Here is a 19,708-nt window from a genome sequence, read left to right on the forward strand (position 1 = left end):
TCCCGGTGGGGGGATGGCACCGGGAGTAAAGGGGTATGGCCTATATATACCAGGGCCATCTTCTTCCTTGCGTTCTTCGCCGATTCCTCTCCCCTGCGCCCACACCACATCGAGGACGCCACCGCCACCCCGCCCGACGCCGGTCATCACCACCGCCTCGCACGCGTCCGTGGTCCCCACGCCACCCCGCGCGCCGACGACCTCGCTGCTGCTGCCCGCCCTGGCCCAACGCGCGCCAGCCGCTGCTTGGTAAGTTTTGGTAAGTTAATTTCGTCATTAGCGCCGACGACCTCGCTGCTGATGCGATCTTGAATGTGTTTCGTCATTAGCGCCGACGACCTCGCTGCTGATGCGATCTTGAATGTGTTTCGTCATTAGCGCCGACGACCTCGCCAGCCGCTGCTTGGTGTTGTAAAAATGTGTACCGCGCGCCGACGACCTCGATGCTGATGCAATCTTGAATGTGTTTCGTCATTAGCGCCGACAGCCTCGCTGCTGATGCGATCTTGAATGTGTTTCGTCATTAGCGCCGACGACCTCGCCAGCCGCTGCTTGGTGTTGTAAAAATGTGTACCGCGCGCCGACGACCTCGCTGCTCTGCTGCTGCTGATATGACCTCGCTGCTTGGATGTGTACTGTGTTGTAAAAATGTTAAGTTCGTCGTCCGCGAGTGTGCACAAGCAGCTGTTGTCAGCCACCAGGCCATTCCTTAACGACGACGACAAGCGTAGTCTTTGTCATTAGCGCGCGTAACCGACGCGTGTCATCCAGCGACACCAACGAAAACGGCAAATTAAGCGTACGACGATACAGTGGCTAGTCACCATTTATCTTTAAAAATAGTTACAGATATTATGATTGATGTTTCAAGTTACCACCATAAATCGATTTATAAAGACGGTTGGTATATCACCCTGAAATCGATTTGTAGACATAGTTGGTAATAATGTGACCGGTCTCAAAAAGAAATACAGCGCAATGAAGTTCATAACCCTTTCAAGTTAGATTAAGAACTTTCTATTGAAGTTGTTGAGCTAGAAGACATGTACAACCTTTACTTGATGATATTTTCAATTAAAATAGTATATGGCCCCAAAATTATGCTTTAAATTTTTTAGTTTTTCAAATTCAATTTTAAAATGTACATTCTTGCTGTGACACCGAATAGATCTGAAATGTAGAAATTTGTTCTCCTAAACTGAAAACATTTCTCTTTTGAAAGTAGAACATTGTTTCATGAATCTAGAACATTGCCTTTGCTCAATACAAGAATTTTTTCTATCTTCATAGATCAATGTTTGTTAACGAAATTTTATCCAAATATATTCATGTAGGGTCTTTTTTTGAAGGATTTGTTGTAGGATATATAATGGTCAAATAGGAACTCAATTTGGATACCCAGTTTGTAAACTAAGCATTTTTTAGTTTATAAAAAATATCACATGTGATGATGTAAGCAGTTTTGGTTGGACTTGCATGCATGGCTAAAGACAATTTGGGCCACAAGAAAGAAAAGTCCAAAAAGAAGATAAATTCTTATCATTTTGGAAATAGTAATGGTTATATTAGCAATAAGACACATATACTTACATTTCATAATGACTTATACTTACATTATCAGCATAGAATTTATGTATACGGCGGAGCACCGCCGCCCTCGTTCACCCATGTGTACAGACATATATACGGCGGAGTGGAGCACCGCCACTCTTGTCACACCGCCCTCTCTCGCGGCCTAGTCGATCAACATTCGTATTATCGTTATCGTTAACGCTAAACAATCACACCAGGGCGAACCGCGCAGTTGATGTCACCGACATGGTTCGCCCTACTCACCGACGCAATTCGCCCTCGGCCGTTTATGTATAGCCCTAATTCTCCCTAGTACCGACGCAGTTCGCCCTAGTGTGGCAAATTGCATCCGTGACCGAGGGGCAAGATTTAATAATGCATATTGTTCGTAGATTTTACGCATGTAAGCAAAGATTTGACGTACTATATATTGGTTTTGTTTTTTGAAGCTAGATGGCCGACCCGAGAAACATGGATGAGGAGGAGTTGATGATGAATTTGATCAACACTGGCACTCAAGTTGCCGGCGATGATGGTGCTAAAAATAACGTGCAAGAGGATGCAGATGACGGGAGTCAGTACTTAGCTCTTGAACAAAATGAGCAACAACATATTGGCCAAGTATATATTTTTTATTATTAGCTATATATATTATCATATGTCTTATGTGTGCTCATGACATTAAAAATAATGTTTATGTTTTGTAGCCCTCTGGATCGACATCAACAACTACAACGAAGAGTAAAAATGTTCGAGGTCCCAAAAAGCCATTGGAGGGCTGCTTCATCATCTCGGAGTTCAATGTGGATACAGGAGAACCGGGGGGGCCGAATAAAATGAAATTTGTGCACCACTATGGTTACCTTGTATGGGACCAGCTCCCGATTAGTACCCGTGAATGGAAGAAGAAGACCAATGCTTCTCATATCAGTTTTGTCTCCGATCGTGACAAGACGTTAATTTGGAAAGATGTCTTGGTACATTTCACGCTCCAAACAGATGGTTATGATGATATAATTGATGGTGATGAATTGAAGGAGCGAGTTAGGGATTGGGCAATGAAGAAGATGGCCACCCAGTTTTAGACTTGGAAGAAACACCTATACACGACGTATGTCAAGAAGAACATAGCACCAGATTTTACTGTCCCAGGCCCGATCTCAAAGCAGAGGCCCTATTGGGATGAGTTTGTACAGTACAAGACTTCGGAAGAGGGTGTGAGTCGGGTGATAAAGAACCAACGTAATGCCCAACAGAAGACATACCACCATAACTTGGGATTAGGTGGCTACCCGACTGCCATTAAGAAGTGGAACAAAATGGAAGCAGACCTTCTTGCCAAGGGTATCATACCAGAATCACTCGAGTGGGGAGAATGTGCAAAGAATTGGTTTTTCGCTCATGGGGGAACACTAGACCAGGAGACAGGGAAGTGCGTTTATGGCGCAAGACTACAAGAAGCAGCAGAAAGATTGTTTTATGCTCAGAGAGCTACTGCTAGTGGTGCGTTCAGGCCCAACAGAGAGAAGGATGAGCTGACATATGCCATCGGGACTATTGAACATGGTGACCGAACTAGAGGCAAAGGAAGTGTCTCGTGGGAGCATGGATTCCCTCAGGACAGACCTTCCTATAGAAGCTGCCAGAGAAAGAAGGAAGAAGAGGCACAGCGGCTCCAGAGGTTGGAGGAAGCGGTGCGTGAAGCACAGGAGCGGGAAAAAAACCTTGAAGCGAGAATGCAGGAGGAAATCAGAAGGCAAGTGCAAATAGCAGTGAGTGCAAGCAAGCAGGCATCAGAGCCAGGAATCAACATTAGCCAATCTGTTCAGTTGAAAAGCAGCTGCGCTTCCACGGAGATACCAAATCAAGGGGACACAGGACTGCGCTTCCCTGTGGATGACGTCACTGAACCTTGTACAACGTGTGAGCTACACATTCCGAAGGGGAATTCCACAATCAAGGTGGCTATCGGTCTTGTTAATCCTATCGACCGAACCAAGACACCAAGGATTCATGGGAATATAATCCAAGAAGGATATGCTACCATCTCGGTAGATAAAGCTGAAAAAGGTTTTAGTGATTTGCCTCTTGACATTCCTGGAAGGTGATGGCGAGAAGACTCTAGGAGAAGCGGAGAAGACATTCATTCTATGGCGCAAGCGCTACATTATCATTCCAGGGATGTCGGCTCCACCTCCTCCTGAACTACCTCACCATAGGTACGTACAGATGAAAACACTACATCATTAATTTGTATTGGCTTAAATAATTAACAATCTGCTCATAATAATATGTCATTCCTTTTTTTGTAGCAGATCCTCCCCCAACCTAAATCCAATTGTTCAATCGCCAGATCATCATAGTGCTCTATACGATGACATTGTGTTGGAAGGCGAGGCTGCATCCACACCATCTCCAAGGAGGTCTCCAACGCCGCAGCCGCCACCTCCAAGGAGGTCTCCAACGCCGCTGCCAACACCTCCAAGGAGGTCTCCAACGCCTCCCCCGCCCCCGCCTACCAAGAAGCCTAGCAAGAGGCCAGCCCCTCAAACGAAGAACCAGTCCCCGCCTGCAAAGAAAGCCACCGTGAAACCAAGGGCTATTCCCAAAATAATATCTGAAGAGAAGGAAGAAGGAACTAATGCATATAAAAAAGATATGTCTAGATTATATGACAAACTTAAAAAGAATCAAGAAGCAAGGAGAAACCCGGAGAAACCGTACTTCTTCGTAGCTCCAGATATTCTAAGAAAAAGAGTGGCTTCTTACCAGCAACAACAGCGAGAATCTCGTAAGCCGTCCAAATCAACGTTATCGGACTATGACCGCACTCTCACCAAGTCAATTGAGGCGGCACAGAAAAAGAAGCGGGCAGGGAAAGGAGTTGCCCAACTCGGACAACAAGCGCACCAATCAGTCCCCCCGCTAGTTGTTGGTAATGAATATGGTTCGAATTTAGGATTAATGCATCAGGCAAACTTACCTCCGGATGTCGATTTAGATCACCTTGGTGAATTTATTGATGAGACTGGTCTCGACCTTTACCAGATGTTTGGTGATGGAAACATTGAGAGTGCGGCGGAGGTTGATATTTGGAAGAAAAAATTTGTACTAGGCCAGAGTCTATACAACCCTCAAGCCTTATCTGATCTGGGGATGCAAATGTACCTGCTAAACAATTGGTACATGCAGGCGTCTACCGGTGGAGACTTCTGTGTTGGTGTCAGAATTAGAGACGAACATTGGTTTCGTGGCGATGATGTTATGTATGTTGACTTTGCAGAATTTCATCAACTATGCCACCTGACCTCTCTGGACAAAGTTATCATTAGCTGCTATTGCCTGTAAGTAATAATTCTTTCGATCTATTATTAAACTCATCATATGTGTGTATATGCATATAAATTATCCTAACAAGTACTATATATATGTAGATTTACAATGACAGAGCTCAGAAAGGAAGGCTGCAATGAAATTGGTTTTATTGATCCCCATATAATATTCAAAGACCCAATTACTCCAAAGACTAATTGGAAGTCTGAGTCAGAGAGTAACCTCATGAACTTCTTAGTGAACCAACGCCACAAGAAGGATATACTCTTTCCATATAACTTCAAGTGAGTGTTAATAATGTCGATCATCCTTAATGGCTCATATGTTGATTCTAGTTAATTAATGAGTGTTATGCGTTATATCCTATAAACACATGCAGCAATCACTGGATATTGATGGACATCGATCTGGTGAAAAGTCACTTGATAATCTATGACTCGATGAGAAAACCACAACAAGACTACCAAGATATGATAGATATTATCCGGAGGTAATTTCGGGATCTCTAGCAACTATATATACACACAAACATGATGATTAACTATATCTGATGACGTGGCAAATTTTTTATTGGGCAGTGTTTGGAAAACCTTTATTGAGAAACAACACATGGAAAAATGCAAAGCGCCACTGAATGTAATCCCTTTGAAAGTAAGTCCCCTGAATCGCATCATCTTTATTAATTAAACATATAGCTTTCACCGGATCACCAGATTGGATGACAAATCTTTTTCTCGTAAAGTGGTGTCTGAGGCAGAAACAGGGGAACAACTACTGTGGTTACTATGTTTGCTAGTTTATCAAGGTGGTCTCCCAAAGAACTCCTACAGAGAGACTCAAAGTACGTTAAAAATACACTATATATTCATTTAATTATTATTATTGATTGTGTTACTATGTCTTTATATATATGTACATATATTAATTTATTTTCCTTTAGTTCAAACCTGTAGACTCGATGGTTGGAGGAAAAGGTCATACGGCAAGACCAAATCAAAGCAATTCAAGAGTCTATAGCCGGATTTTTTAATGAGCAGGTCATCGATTCCAAGGGCGAGTTCTACTTCGACCCAACACTGCCATGGAAGCCAAGCTAGAGGATGAGAGGAAACTTGTTATATCACAACAACTGTAATGCAATCTTTTTGTAATATATGTACATAAAATAATATAATGTAAAATACACATATGCATGCATGCATGTAAATATATATATGATGCATGCATGCATATATATATATATATTTTTTTCTATGCTTGAATTGTGTGATTTAATACGTTCATTGTGCTTGAACCGAAACATACTATACGCGCGTATAAATGTATAATTAGCAGCGTACAATACAACTTCGAAAACAAAAAAATGAAAAGAAAAGAAAAAAGAAAAAAACCTTTAGTCCCGGTTCGTATTACCAACCGGGACTAAAGGTGCCGGCCATCGTGGCATGTCAGGAGGCACCTTTAGTCCCGGTTGGTGTTACCCACCGGGACTAAAGGTCCTCCTTTAGTCCCGGTTCCTGACCCGGGACTAAAGGACCCCCCCTTTAGTCCCAGATGCTTGCTCCCGGGTGGGGAACCGGGACTAGAGGGGGTTCCCCACCGGGAGTAAAGCTCGGTTCTATACCAGTGAATATTGTTAAGAAAGAAACTTATAGGAATTTTTGTTTTAAATTGGTGATAGTGTTGGCACTAAAAATTTCATAGTAAATTTCTAATATTATTAGGTGCTCACTGTAATTTTAGTAGCTCCAGAATAGTTAGTGTGCTAAGATAGCTAATGAGTCCTAGTTCGAATATATATTAAATCCATGAAATGGAAAAGAAACACCTTGGGTTTGTATAGCTAAAAAAAACTTGTTGGGAAATAACGGTTTATTCGACAACATGGATACGTGGCCTAGTACGTTAGTCATTAGAGGTATCTCGTAGCTTGAGAGGCATAATCATCTTTTAAGAGTTGTGATTGCCGTTGATTAATTACGTCTCTGCGTTGCATCCACGTATATCATAATAGGGATAACGATGGATCGTGGAGTCATCTGGAGTAGCAGAAAAGATGGTGTCTTGATGATCATGTCCCTACGATGGAGTGCTAACTTTTGGTTATATCTTACCCAGGCAAGCCCCAGTGCATAACCCCTATTATTCTACATTTTATTTTATGCTTGTGCATTAAGTTTTAAGGAGTTGAATGAAAACCACTTACATATATATATCCTTATCCTATGAGTCCTACTAGTATATCAGGATCATATAGATTTCGATGCTATAGGATCCGGTAGAAGTCGAGTGATTACCTGTCACTCATGAGAGATAGAAAAGATATTATTGTTGTTATTATATTACTATCACATGGAATATATATGGAGGATAATTGGAGACCGGGCGGAATGGTACTTTGGATCTGGACTTGGTTAGGCATTCGAGCGAGGCTCGGATTGCACTTGTTCCGCCTATGTCGATTGAAGACCGTCTGTTGCTGTGGACGGTAGTCAGGTCACAGACTTATTATCCTGAGCACATACATGCTTATGGGAGCGGGAAGGCTCATTGCGCTCTTGTCATGGGTTCCGGCTCTTTTTGGACCGACTGATTGGAGGCGGAAAAAGATGAAGGTCTAAGCACCATGCTGAGACCGAGTCTCAACAGTGAGGGCTTGGAGTCCAAGTTTGGACGGGGACCTTGACCCCTCGACAGGAGTGAAATGGGTTGGTCTCGTTTGTGCCTGGGGTACAAACGGAGTGTATGTTTTAGGGTACCCAGCTGGGATACATTGATTTGCGAATCGCCGTTTCTGTGAGACGGTACCGACTTGGCTATGGTCTAGCATCGTAGTAAGAACTGGAACTTGAAAGGTGATAAAATGGTTATGATTGCTTACCACCTGCTTGAAAGTAGCATAGGTGCTTACATAGAATGGATAGTTAATGAACTAATGATGACTGCTAATAAAAATTTAATATAAGGATGCACGTTTAGTAATGCTTCCGCAGATGCAATAACCCATAAGCCAAATAAGCCTTACATATCCTTGGAGTCTTTTATTTTCCTCCTGTTGGGTAAGTCTTGTTGAGTACAATCGAGTACTCAAGGTTTTATTGCCCCTATTGCAGGTGACCGATGGATGGTAGATGACTTGTGTGTGTGGAAACCTTCTGGTGGGCTCAGAGAGGATTTCTTTCACACTACAACTGTAGTGTTTATTTATAACCCTCACTAAAAGTTTTTAGAAGAAAAGTTTTATGATTCACCATTAATCTTTATTTCCGCTTTAATTCTGATCATATGTTGTTCTCCGCTGCAAGATAAAAATGTAAACCTAAAATGTATAAACTCTTTTACATGTAAAATTGTCTTAATTTTGCCATTGCATTCAACTTGTTTAAGTACTCTAATGTTGTAATAAAGTGATGTAAGAAATGGTTAAGAATGTTGTAAGCTTTATTCTCTCATTTATGATCCTGATGGAAAAATATGGATTTTCGAGTTCTCCCTTGGGGTGTGCTCGACGGAACAGCACGATTTAGTGCACTCTCTTAGGTACTTAGTGTCTAATGGAAGACAAGTACTCTTGGGAGGGTATTAGATTAGTCGGTTCTGCCACAAAGATTTGGTGGATGGGGCGGAGGATGAGGATGGAATTGAGAAGAAGGAACAAGAGTACCGAAATTGGGAGGGGAAACATACCATTGGTCGGGGACGGAACTATGGCCGTGACCAAACCATGTGTACGGCCCCTGTGTAGTCATGGCAACGCGGTGCCTGCTAGGCTAGTCGACCATGGCTCCGGCAAGAGGGTGTGCGACAGCCAACTCCTGACGCACCATTAGAGGTGGGTGCTAAGAAGGGCGCGCGGGAGACTTGGAGAGGCGGCGGAGCTCGAAGCGGATGTCGTCAAGGTGGACATCAACATTCGGGCGCCAAGATCCAAGCTCCCCCACAGCTTCCTCCAGCACCGCCACTCGGTCATCGCGTTCGTTGCAGATCTCAGCCACCCGGATGAGCTCGACATAGACCATGCGTTGCTCTAGCTGGGTGACGCACGAGTCAAAGTGGGAGCCCTAGTTGTCGGCGATGATGGTGGCGGTGTACTAGGTGGAGGTGAAATCTTCAAAGGCGGCGAGGCGGCCGTCGATGGCATCCTCGCACTCCTGGAGGGCGGCGGTGGCGTCCTCAAAACGCTTCTCCCAGCGCTCTCAGCGCTCAGCGGAGCGCGTGTCGAACTCCTCGAACCTCTTGAGCATTTTGTCGAACGTCTTGGCTACGACAGGGTCCATCGCTCCCCGTGCTCATTGCAGACGAGCGAAGTGCTTGTGAGTTGCCGGCGCGGACTCCAAAGCTCGTCGGCGCCTAGGTTTTGATGGGTTCTAATACCAGGTATGTTAGCGACCTCCAATCACTAACAAGATTCGCTCACGAACTCAACGCCGGAGGTGGTAGCCACGGGCCAACGAGGTCCTGGATGAGTGCGATAGGGTTTAGAATTCTGTTACAAGTTTGGATGTTTCACTCCCCTTTCTACTCCTCTCGTTGGGCCTCACATCGATTACAAGCCCATTGCGGGTCGTGGACCTTGACGCTCTTGTGGCGGGCTCTGGTACTCTTCTTCTGCTGTTGTGCTTCCTTGGGCTGTCCCAGGTGTGGAGCCGTGACAAAGGTAGGTGTGTGTATGAGGAGGCCACCGCCCATTGGGGCAGTAGAGGATGGAGATTTGTCATGGATAGGAGGATTTGTTGAATTTTTTATTCTCTTGTGCTCGACCTTGCGCTTGTTGTTGATTTTTTTTGTATTGTTTATGATCAATCCCACAATGGCTGTGATGCACCACGAGCTTTTGTTACCACTCTTATGTCCTCCACTGCTCATGGTTATCACAAAATGACACAGCAGTACATCCCGCAGCCACATGACCCTACTTTGTACATATCAGCAACGCAAACCAGAACCATGTCCCCTTCTCCTTCTCCACCCACACTTGAGCAACCTCCATTCCTCCATCAGAACATCATGAGTTTGTATCTTAACTGACAGCATAAGGAAAAACCATAATGTATGTAAAGTTGTATAGTTCATCACAGTATGCATAAAGCAAAAAAAAAGCAAAGTATACAGAGACCAAAACTGCAATTGTGCAGATTGACCTTCTTCTAACAGAAACCCATAAAATGTTTGTGCCAATAGTGAACTCTACCAATAGTGGGGACTAGGCAAGCGTTGCATTGCTATTAGATGCCTTCATTAAAATATTTTTCAAAGCATCATATAGTATAGTCCAGGTAATGTAGACAGAGTTGCCATTGCAGAACATGAACCAGACAGTTGACTTGAGAGTCAACTGAATTCACGAGCGCACTGGAATTAAAGCAGTATTTCCCAAGTCTGGAGAACATCGGCGTGGATTCAAAAAAAATCCAAGGAAATCGTGGTATGTATCATCTGTTGACAATATTGTCATGAAGCAGAAAGGTTATAAGTGGAGTTTCCCTTTTATGAGCTTTGAAATGAATTGACTTAGCTGCTAGAAAGTTCACTGGGCTTGTTCTCTAGATAACATCGCCTACGAGGTGCTATTAAAATAAATCAATATCCTTTTATGTTTGAAATTATGTTGGTCCTTAGGCGACGAATTATCAGAAAATATGTGGTTAGCTCCTTCTAAGGTGTCTAATTATGTACATTGAAAAATGGCAGGACAAACAGAGAAGACTGAGAAGTGATTTGAGTTGGGATATATATTTCTGGATACTTTTTAAAAATTATTTTTATATTTTTGGACAAAGTCCGATTACCTCCCGCATGTGTTCCCGCACTCGGCAGACCAGATGGTGGAGAGGGCGAGGTGAGAGCGTCGCCAGCCGGGCCTATTTATAGGCTGGTGTCCCGGCTGCGAGATATTTTCCGTGTTGTGCTTATCCACCACGCGGGAGCACTGTTGACCTCATCAGGTCACATCGCCATGGCTGGAGCTTGCCCATACGCATGGTGAGGTGCCTTGGCGGCTACTCCGGTCGCTCAGCACGGAAGCGACCATGGAGCTGGCGTTGACGAGCTCACAGTGAGGGGGAAGAGAGGAGAGGAGGAGAAAGGAGGGGCACCGTGGGTCCAGTCGTGTCGCTGTTGACATTCGCTGGCACCGGAGTGGCGCTGGTGGGCGTTGACGCGCGGGCTTCGTCGCGTATGGCTGCCGGCAGCGAGGTTGACGGCGGAGCTGACAGGCGGGGCCTAGGCGTCCGCGGGAGGAAGGGGGGAGAAGGGAAGGGCGCAGGCGAGCTGTGCCGGGCGCTGGGCCGCGGCCGCTGCGGTGTTGCTGGGCCGGCTCGCGCGGGAGAAGGGAAGGAAGAGGGGAAGGGGTTGGGCTACTGCAGTGGGCCGAGAGGGAGAGGAGAGAGATTGATCCCAAGTGGCTTTATCCATTGTCATTTCCTTTTTCTTTTTCCCAGCTCAAATATGCATATGTTTAAATGATTTTAAATTCAAATTTGAATGCATGAGTGTGCAAAAATGTACCACCATTAGTTCAACAAGTCAAACAATCATTCACACACAAAGTTTCACACATGAATTCTTATGTTCCTATGTTAATTTATTTGTAAAAATTATCTAGGTTGGTTATATATGCTATCTCTTAGGCAATATTTAAAATTCAAAAATTTTAGTAATTTTTAAACAAGGTCAATTTTTTGGGTGTTACAGATTTTGTACCGGTCAAAGCCATATTCGAGTGAAGTCGTCACTTTTTGCATTATCGGTTATACGGTGAGATTTACCGGTACAAGTAAAATAATTAAAATTAATTATATTTATAAATGAAACAAATATTGGGGATGTAGCTCAATTGGTAGAGCGTGAAAATATGCATGATTCAAGGTACGGGGTTCAACTCCTCACATCTCCAAAAAAAAATTATTTACTCTTTTTTCTCTAAGAATTCATAACAGTCCAAAATCTTTTTTTTACTTTTTTATCCTCTCTGTATTTACTCTTTTTTCTCTTAGAATGCCTAACGAGGTTCAACTCCTCGCGTCTTCAACTAAATCGAATCGAAGTTTTGATGTTCCAGCTGTGCTGATGCACATAAATTTCTTTTTATTTTCTCTCTTTTTTCTCTCAATAACGGTCTAAAATAATTTTATTTACTCTTTTTTTTATCTCAAAATGCATTACAATGTTCAACTCCCTGCGTCTTGAACCAAATCGAATCAAAGTTTTGATGTTCTAGATGTGTTGATACGCCAAAATTTCTCATCGCCTGTGTTGCAAACTGCAAGCTCCACCGAGGCCATGCCATCCTTACCACCGTTTAGATAAGTAGCTTACAGGTCCGATAATGATTAGACCCACTGTCCGTTCATCCGGACAGACCAACCCATTCGCCGCATGCCTCCGCCCCACTCAGCCTCGCTCCTCCTTCCACCAGATCTACGGTGCAGGGAGAGTTCTGGTGGTGGTAGGGGCTGCAGCACCGGCTGCTGGGGCTGCGTGTCTTGAATCATGCGAGGAGTTGAACCCCGTACCTTGAACTATGCGTATTTTCACGCTCTACCAATTGAGCTACATCCTCAACCTTTGTTTCATTTATAAATATAATTAATTTTAATTATTTTACTTGTACCGGTAAATCTCACCGTATAACCGATAATGCAAAAGGTGACTTCACTCGAATATGGCTTTGACCGGTACAAAATCCTTCCATCATGTTGGACGGCTGGTTTTATATCCAAACACTAGTGTAAAATTGGAGCCCACAAATCTTCCAAATTGATCTGAAAAACCTTGTTTGGATGGACTGTAAAATAAAAATGCTCACACCGGTAATTAGCCCTTACATCTAGATAAAAATAATCATCACCTTAGCCCACACTAAAAACACGAAGGATGTCGGTCTCATCCTCCGCTCCTCTAGTCGTCGTTGTCCGCGCACCGCGGCGCTTCAGGTCTCTGTCATGGCAAGCTCTCCCTCCCTCCACCCTTCGTTCTCCTTCTCGTGCCTCTGCTAGATCCCGATTCCCATCCCTCCATTCTTGGTGCCGATGCAATTTTGGTCTTGATCTGTGCTGCTCGATGCTTTAATTTACACAGCTGCCATCCTGGATTGACATCGAGCCGTGCAAAGGGCAATGAGAAATTTTGGCGATGAAAGCGAAAGGACGATTTTGTACCGGTGAAATTAAAAGCCCTGCATTCGTATGCACTACACTTTTTCGATTATGGTCTAAGGTCAAATGAAAACAATTACATTGAAAAACTAAATGAATGTTGGGGATGTAGCTCAATTGGTAGAGCGTTAATATATGCATGATTAAAGGTACGGGGTTCAACTCCTCGCATCTCCAATAAATTTATTTACCTTTTTTGTTATCTCCAATTTATTTATTTGCTTCTTTGTGTGTTTCACTTTTTCTGAGCGATTTTTCAGTTCAGGGTGGAACAATGTTTGATTTTTTTTAAGTACCGTGCATTTGTAGCCTGTTTGAGAAAGCTACATCAGCTCAAGATCTGAAAAAAAAAAACACTACCAAAACCAGATCTACCAAAGCGTTGCTTTCGTATCTACTCAAAGAAATCCAGATTTGCACAAAGAACATAAATGTAGAGGCCAAATCCATGGATTTTATGTAGATCCTCCAGGGGTCGTCTGAAAAAGTTGGTTCCAAACTTTGTGAAGTTTGAAAAACAAATCATTTAGGCAACGAAAGTAGAGTTTGTTTGAGGGTAAAATCTGAAGCTGTAGCTACCAACGGCCACTCAAATGCATGGTCATTCAAGATGTAGAACCAAACTGATGAACCGAGATGCACTTCCAGAAATTTTAAGTCAAATAAGATCACACACATAATCCAAAGTATGGCGAAACATCCCTGCTGTCTTCAGGTCAGAAATTGGGAACAGAACAGGTGGCTATAATAGTAGGCCGCCCATATTCACATGACAAAACTTGACTTCTATATACTAAAATATAAATATAATGGGGAAAGTTCAACCTGTCAAGAAATTACTTGTAGCAAAAATTATGCAGACATAGGCTACCAACAGCCTATTGCAGAGGCTACGGTATTAGTGAAGAGAACTCTGTACATACATGCTGATCTAACAGCTGGCACTAACATAATCTGAACGACCGCTGATGGACTTGACTTGAAACGAAACTGCTCTTGGAAGGACCATGGATCGGACAAGACCTTCAGTCGCGTCTGCGAGCCAGCAACTGGTGATCGCAATCACAGTTGGTCCACGGAAAAGAATCATTGGATAGCAATTTATCCAACAAAACCTCCACCAATCATGAATAATCTGCAATTGATGATTTATAAGTCCTCTGCTAGAAAAAAAAAAGGAAGACACTGCCAAAGGCAAATCTACATGATGGAACAGGAAAGTTGGCCTAAGAAAGTGGACACAGGCAATGCGAGCAAGCCTAACCTCACTGTAAGGCTTTGCAAAGCAGAAGATCCAGTCAAAATCAAATGCTCTTGTTGACAGTTTTGGTAGAAGGCAGCGTGCCAAATACATGATCCCACAGGGTCGAAGTTATTCCAAAGCCTTTGGTTTGAATTCTGAAGTGATGGTTGAGATGGTACTTCTGAGGTACAGCAAAGGGTAGTCTGAGTGTAACATGACACAGATAACTGGTTGGATAAGCTTCATAAAGGAGAATGAAGAAAGAACCTTGAGATATTTTGCAGGATCTGATGATGGCTGGCCATGATGCAGGTAGTAGTGTGTGCAATCATAGATCACGTAACCCAACAGGCCACCTCCAAACAGGCCAGGTGTTGTAGACGGGGTCGAAAATAGCTTGATCATGTTCCAGAACTATATGAACAGTTCAGAAAAAAAAAGCATTAAAAATTATCGATGTCCAACTGAAAGTTAACAAAGTTAAAGGAAATTCTGATTAGCATGAAAACGTTATGATTTTCACGTACAAACAGGGCACTTGAACCAGCTTGAGGAAAAAGGATTAGGATGCAATATTGAACAAATGTAGTAACTAGTAAGTAATCTCAACATTAGTGTTGTGGAAATCTGAAATTTGTCAACAGTAGATACCCATACCCTTGTACGTAACACATAAGGAAGATTATTTACCGGAAAGCACAAAATAGCTGCGGCAGCTGGTGGAAAGACAAGTCGAAGTCCATCCATCGGATGCTTGTGGTGGCATCCATGAAGAAGATAATGCGCTGTGTTTCCCCTGCAACATATCAAATGGCAGTGATTAGACAGATGCTCACCTCATATAGTTTGACTTGAGCATATTAGAAGAATATGTTACCAGTAACTTTTGGTTTTTATGTGGAACAAGAATCGGTGTACCACATATTCGATCAGTGTCCACAGAAATATTCCAAACACAATCATCATAGCTACATCTGTAATTGTACTGCCCATCTGGATAGAAGTACTCAGGCACCAACAGACAACAGGCAACCAGATAAGAGGAACTGCCCACCATTTCGTGCGGGTTAAGAACTGAACAATGAACCAATCATCAGATCACAGTATTCAGGGTTTCAAATGCTATGCAATGCAACAAATCAAATATATTCACCTCCAATATATCATTTTCAAAAAATCGTGGCCCTTCCTTGCTAACAATCGGCTGGTGAACCCACTCCTGATACTGCTCCTCTAGATGGCCAACCTAAAAAATTTCATATGCTTCCAGGCATCAAATCAGCAATAAAAAAATTGCGTTTTGTAAGGTGTGCATAGTAGTCAGTAAGTGACCTCGTGAAAATAAAGTGTTTCGCCATTCTCAGACATGTAAATAATGGCAAAATCTACATGAGAAATAGAAATAGACACCAGAAACTAATAGCCAGTAATTATTTTTAACAACCGGACTTTTGGTCATATGTACTCTAGGCAGCTGACTAGAGATTATCTATTTCATTGGAAACCATCTGTATAACGAAGTTTTGATATATAAGATGTTCTGCTGGCACATCAAAAGAACATGTATGTGTGTGCGTGTGTATAAAGACAGGATTGGAAAATAAAGTATGCTCTTCAGTGATGTTACACTGCAAGACATAGAAATGATCAAATTTCAAATTAAATAAAACTTGAAGAAAGGTAGAGTTATGCTACCTGGAATACTAGAGGCTTGTCCAAATCCACTGTAAAGGCTGCTGCAACCATTTTCTCTGAAAAGTGATGGCTGTAATAATAAAAATTTATAGCATAAGAGTGTTGTATTCAAAATTCAAGAACTTTGAGACACAAAGGTTACAGGAAATATGTTTGAGCCCAACTGCCCAAGAACCTGGCAAATGGAAATATGTGTGAAACTAGTGAGCGGTGGGCACTATGTCCAAATATGGCAATGCAATTGACCCCCCAAGTGATTCCAGACAATCATACTACTTCCACATCGATGTCATGATTTGGACCCAGAAAGGTCATAGTGTGCCCAATACTAAACTAGTTTAGTAATGTTCTCGGGCTGCTACTGCATGTGGTCATAACCCCTGGCAACTGGCATTACTATTATATCAGGATCTGGGACCCCAAAAGGCCAGAACCATGTTCTGTGGTGCCATTTAGGCCTATATCTCAAGGTGTGCCAGAGCACCACGGATCAGAAAAAACAGACGATCTAGCACTCACAATCTGGCCTGTCCACACTGCACACAAAATATCTAGAGAAAATCCAAACAACCAGCTTCACAGACAAGAGCACATGGCACATGCTTTCTGTCATCATGTATTCTCGTGCAATTTGACTCTGTTGTCTGATCAAGTTGAGAAAGAATCCAAACATAACCACAGCTAAGAACCACGAGTAGGGCATCCCACAGGAATCCAAGAAAAAAACGTGTGCTGCCTGGGGCTTACCAAACCACTGATGGCTGACCACTTTATTACACTGAAAATGGGACACGAGCGATCCCTGTATGGCTGTATCACAGTATCAGTTGTTCAAGCAGGCAGGATGGGCATTTGAGGCAGACGCTAGTGATGCCCAACTGAATTAATAATTGTTGAAAAAGGTAGTGAGCCACAGAGAAAAAGGTGAAATCAAGCATCTCAAGATATGGCTGGCATATATGTAATGAATGAAGGCACAGATGCCATGAACAAAAGTTGGCGTGTGCGTGTTGAGTGTTGACATTCTAATAAATGACAGCAAACACTGGACAGATCCTTCTCCCACTGTAAACTAAAAGAAATTACTCACGAATCTAGTTGAAGAACATCAGACATAATAACAGATTAACAGCACAAGCACAGCCCAGATTTGTTCCTCGAAGGACGAAGCATACTGAACCAAAGTAGACAACGGCCCAGCTCCAGGATTAAAGAGTTTGGGTTGCAAGAGCCAGCATTGTCCAGAAGATTTTAGTATGAGAGATAACTTCACCCTCTACTAGGTCTAAATGTACCCAGAATCTCGCGCCAAGCCGCCGCCGGAAAGGTTACTGTTAACGGCGGCGGTCAATGCAGCGGCCAGGACGGATCTAAACCAAAAAAACCGGACGGATCTCGGACCACGGACACCCAGCGAGCCACCAAGTGAAGAAACAGACGAGGAAGAGAGATCTCCAGGACGGCAACTCACCTGCGCAGCAGAAGTACAATGCCGGCGCCGTCGACGGCACCACCCGCGGGAGGACTGAACTGAAGTGGGGTACGCGCGAAGCGAAGGGGGGCGGGGAAGACGGGGCCGCTTCTTGTCCTCCCGCTCGTCCCGCCGCCGCGGCGGCTTCGCCTTGGGAGATTGGAGGTGGATGGGGAGTGAGATGGGGGAGCAAAAGGCGCCGGCTTTTGTGAACACGACGGCGACGGCCACGAGTTCCAGTACTTGTATAGATTTCCTCCCTGTTGCCAGTAGGAGACAGCTCTGCTTTCCTTGCTGCTACAAGTCTGCAACGAACCGCGCGATTTGCAAAAATGGACTCAGAAACAGCATCCGTTTGCAGATTTGACACACCTATATTTATATACCCCGATGAACTCATTTGTTATCCATCTTAGTATCATTATAATTAAGGAGTCAATCTTTTAGGTATTATTTTTATAATTTTTTCCAACCAAAGGGATATTTAACTTTTTACCATCATAACGGATGTCGACTTTTCAAATAGCATTCTTAGAATTGACGATACGATTTTAGCAGTAGAGAGAGAAAATCGATACACATTTGTCAATTTTGCTCATGTGGCACGTCAGCACCGCAGCCTAGCTTGGATCGAGTCAGCCATCTCAAGTAAAATGACTACCCTGCCCCTAGCTTCTTTGGGTTTGTTCGCTTGAACTTATCAGCCGGCTTATCAGCTAGAATCTACAGTATTTTTCTTTCACAACAAAATAGCTTCAGCCGGCTTTAATACCAGCCGAACATGCACTTTGTTCTCCCCCTCCCTTATCCCTCCCCCGTCACTAACACGCGGGCTCCACAAGTCAGATCTTTCTTCAACTTCCGGCCATCACCACGCATTGAGGGAGGAAAACGGGAGGAGCTCGCCATGCACAAGGCTCCGTCCATCCAGACCAATCCAATCCAGCAGACTCCCACATGGCGGTGTATAACGCGAGGGAGAAAGCCGAGAAGACGTGTACCGGCTCGCGGCGGCGGCGGAGGAGCTCTTCCTCGCCAGCAAAATCCGCGACGCGCACAAAAAGGCCAAGAAGGCGAAGCGGCTCTGCCCATCGCTCCTGGGCGTGGACAACGTGCTCGCAGTGTACGAGGTCCATGTCCTCGCCGCTGCGCGCGGCGGTACCGGCGGCTGGCGCGCGATCCTCGGCATAGGCCCAGGAGTCGCCGCAGCCGCCATGCAGGACGCCGTCTAAAAGCAGTTCCGGCAGTTGTCGCTCCTCGTCCACCTGGACAAGACCCACTACGCCGCCGCCGAGGGTGCCTTCAGGCTGCTGCGAGAGGCACACGATGAAGCCCTCTCGTCGCAGCCGCCGGCCCCTCCTGCTCCAGCCCGGCGGATTGAGACACGAGCACTTCCCCGCCTCCGGGCGCCGCACGCTGGCCAGGCCCAGGCTCCGCCCCCAAAGGTGACGGTGCTGATGATGATGCAGCCGAGGGGGGTGCCCGTGGTGGTAGATTATCGGTAGACGGTGCGCGTAATCAGGAACCAGATGGTGACACAAGGCGCAGAGACAGCGATTTAGACAGGTTCGGGCCCGTGGTGGTAGATTATCGGTAGACGGTGCGCGTAATCAGGAACCAGATGGTGACACAAGGCGCAGAGACAGCGATTTAGACAGGTTCGGGCCGTCTGATCGACGTAATACCCTACGTCCTGTGTCTTTGGTGTATTGTATTGAGATGTAGATCGATTAACCTGTCCCTGAGGGGGACCCCTGCCTCTCCTTATATACTCTGGAGGAGGAGGGTTACAAGTAAAGTATCCTATTTGGTACTATTACAATATCTAGTACAGCTTGTAGCCTTGCGATGTACAACTTGATCTTGCGGGCCGGGCTACCTCCGGTGGTACGGCCCATGTATACCCATGAGGGTATAGGGGGTCTATCCCCCACAGCTAGTCCCCGAGCGCCTTGTATCCTTCGAGTAGCGCCGTCTTGAGCTTGCCAGAAGGATGTAAGGGGCTCAAGATAAAATTTGAAAAATATTTCCCCCGAAGTGTGCCCACTTGTATTTCTGAAAAGAAATGTAAGTGCGTCTTGAAGCGTAGCGTCTTTGATCATCAGAGGCGTAGTGGTCGAAAAACAAACACATTCACCGCAAGGTGAAGTGTGCCCACTTAGTCCCCGAGCCTGGTAATAGGTGACGTAGGCACGTGGTGCCAGGGTCTAAAAAGAATTCCCAGTTAAGTTGAGAATC

The 19,708-nt window shown here is 44.4% G+C and overlaps 1 protein-coding gene across 1 annotated transcript; it reads right to left on the minus strand.

Annotated features, from left to right (window-relative positions):
* Positions 1–13,733: 13,733 nt before the first annotated feature.
* On the minus strand, positions 13,734–17,663 carry LOC136505761 (dihydroceramide fatty acyl 2-hydroxylase FAH1-like). The gene is made up of 8 exons (XM_066500905.1): positions 17,471–17,663; positions 16,000–16,069; positions 15,458–15,550; positions 15,182–15,378; positions 14,995–15,100; positions 14,572–14,718; positions 14,326–14,485; positions 13,734–14,196 (listed from the first exon to the last, which is right to left on the minus strand). The coding sequence occupies exons 2-7, from the start codon at positions 16,048–16,050 to the stop codon at positions 14,366–14,368; spliced, it is 714 nt and encodes a 237-aa protein (XP_066357002.1). The 5' UTR covers positions 16,051–16,069; positions 17,471–17,663; the 3' UTR covers positions 13,734–14,196; positions 14,326–14,365.
* Positions 17,664–19,708: the final 2,045 nt, after the last annotated feature.

This window comes from Miscanthus floridulus, chromosome 14 (genome assembly GCF_019320115.1).
Source record: "Miscanthus floridulus cultivar M001 chromosome 14, ASM1932011v1, whole genome shotgun sequence".
In the NCBI taxonomy this organism is placed as follows: domain Eukaryota; kingdom Viridiplantae; phylum Streptophyta; class Magnoliopsida; order Poales; family Poaceae; genus Miscanthus; species Miscanthus floridulus.

Coding starts and splice junctions, on each gene's coding strand:
- LOC136505761 (XM_066500905.1), bottom strand. CDS start 16,050: ATGGTTGCAGCAGCCTTTACAGTGGATTTGGACAAGCCTCTAGTATTC. Junction 15,551..15,999: donor ACAAGCCTCTAGTATTCCAG/GTAGCATAACTC, acceptor GAAATTTTTTAG/GTTGGCCATCTAGAGGAGCA. Junction 15,379..15,457: donor TTGAAAATGATATATTGGAG/GTGAATATATTT, acceptor TTCATTGTTCAG/TTCTTAACCCGCACGAAATG.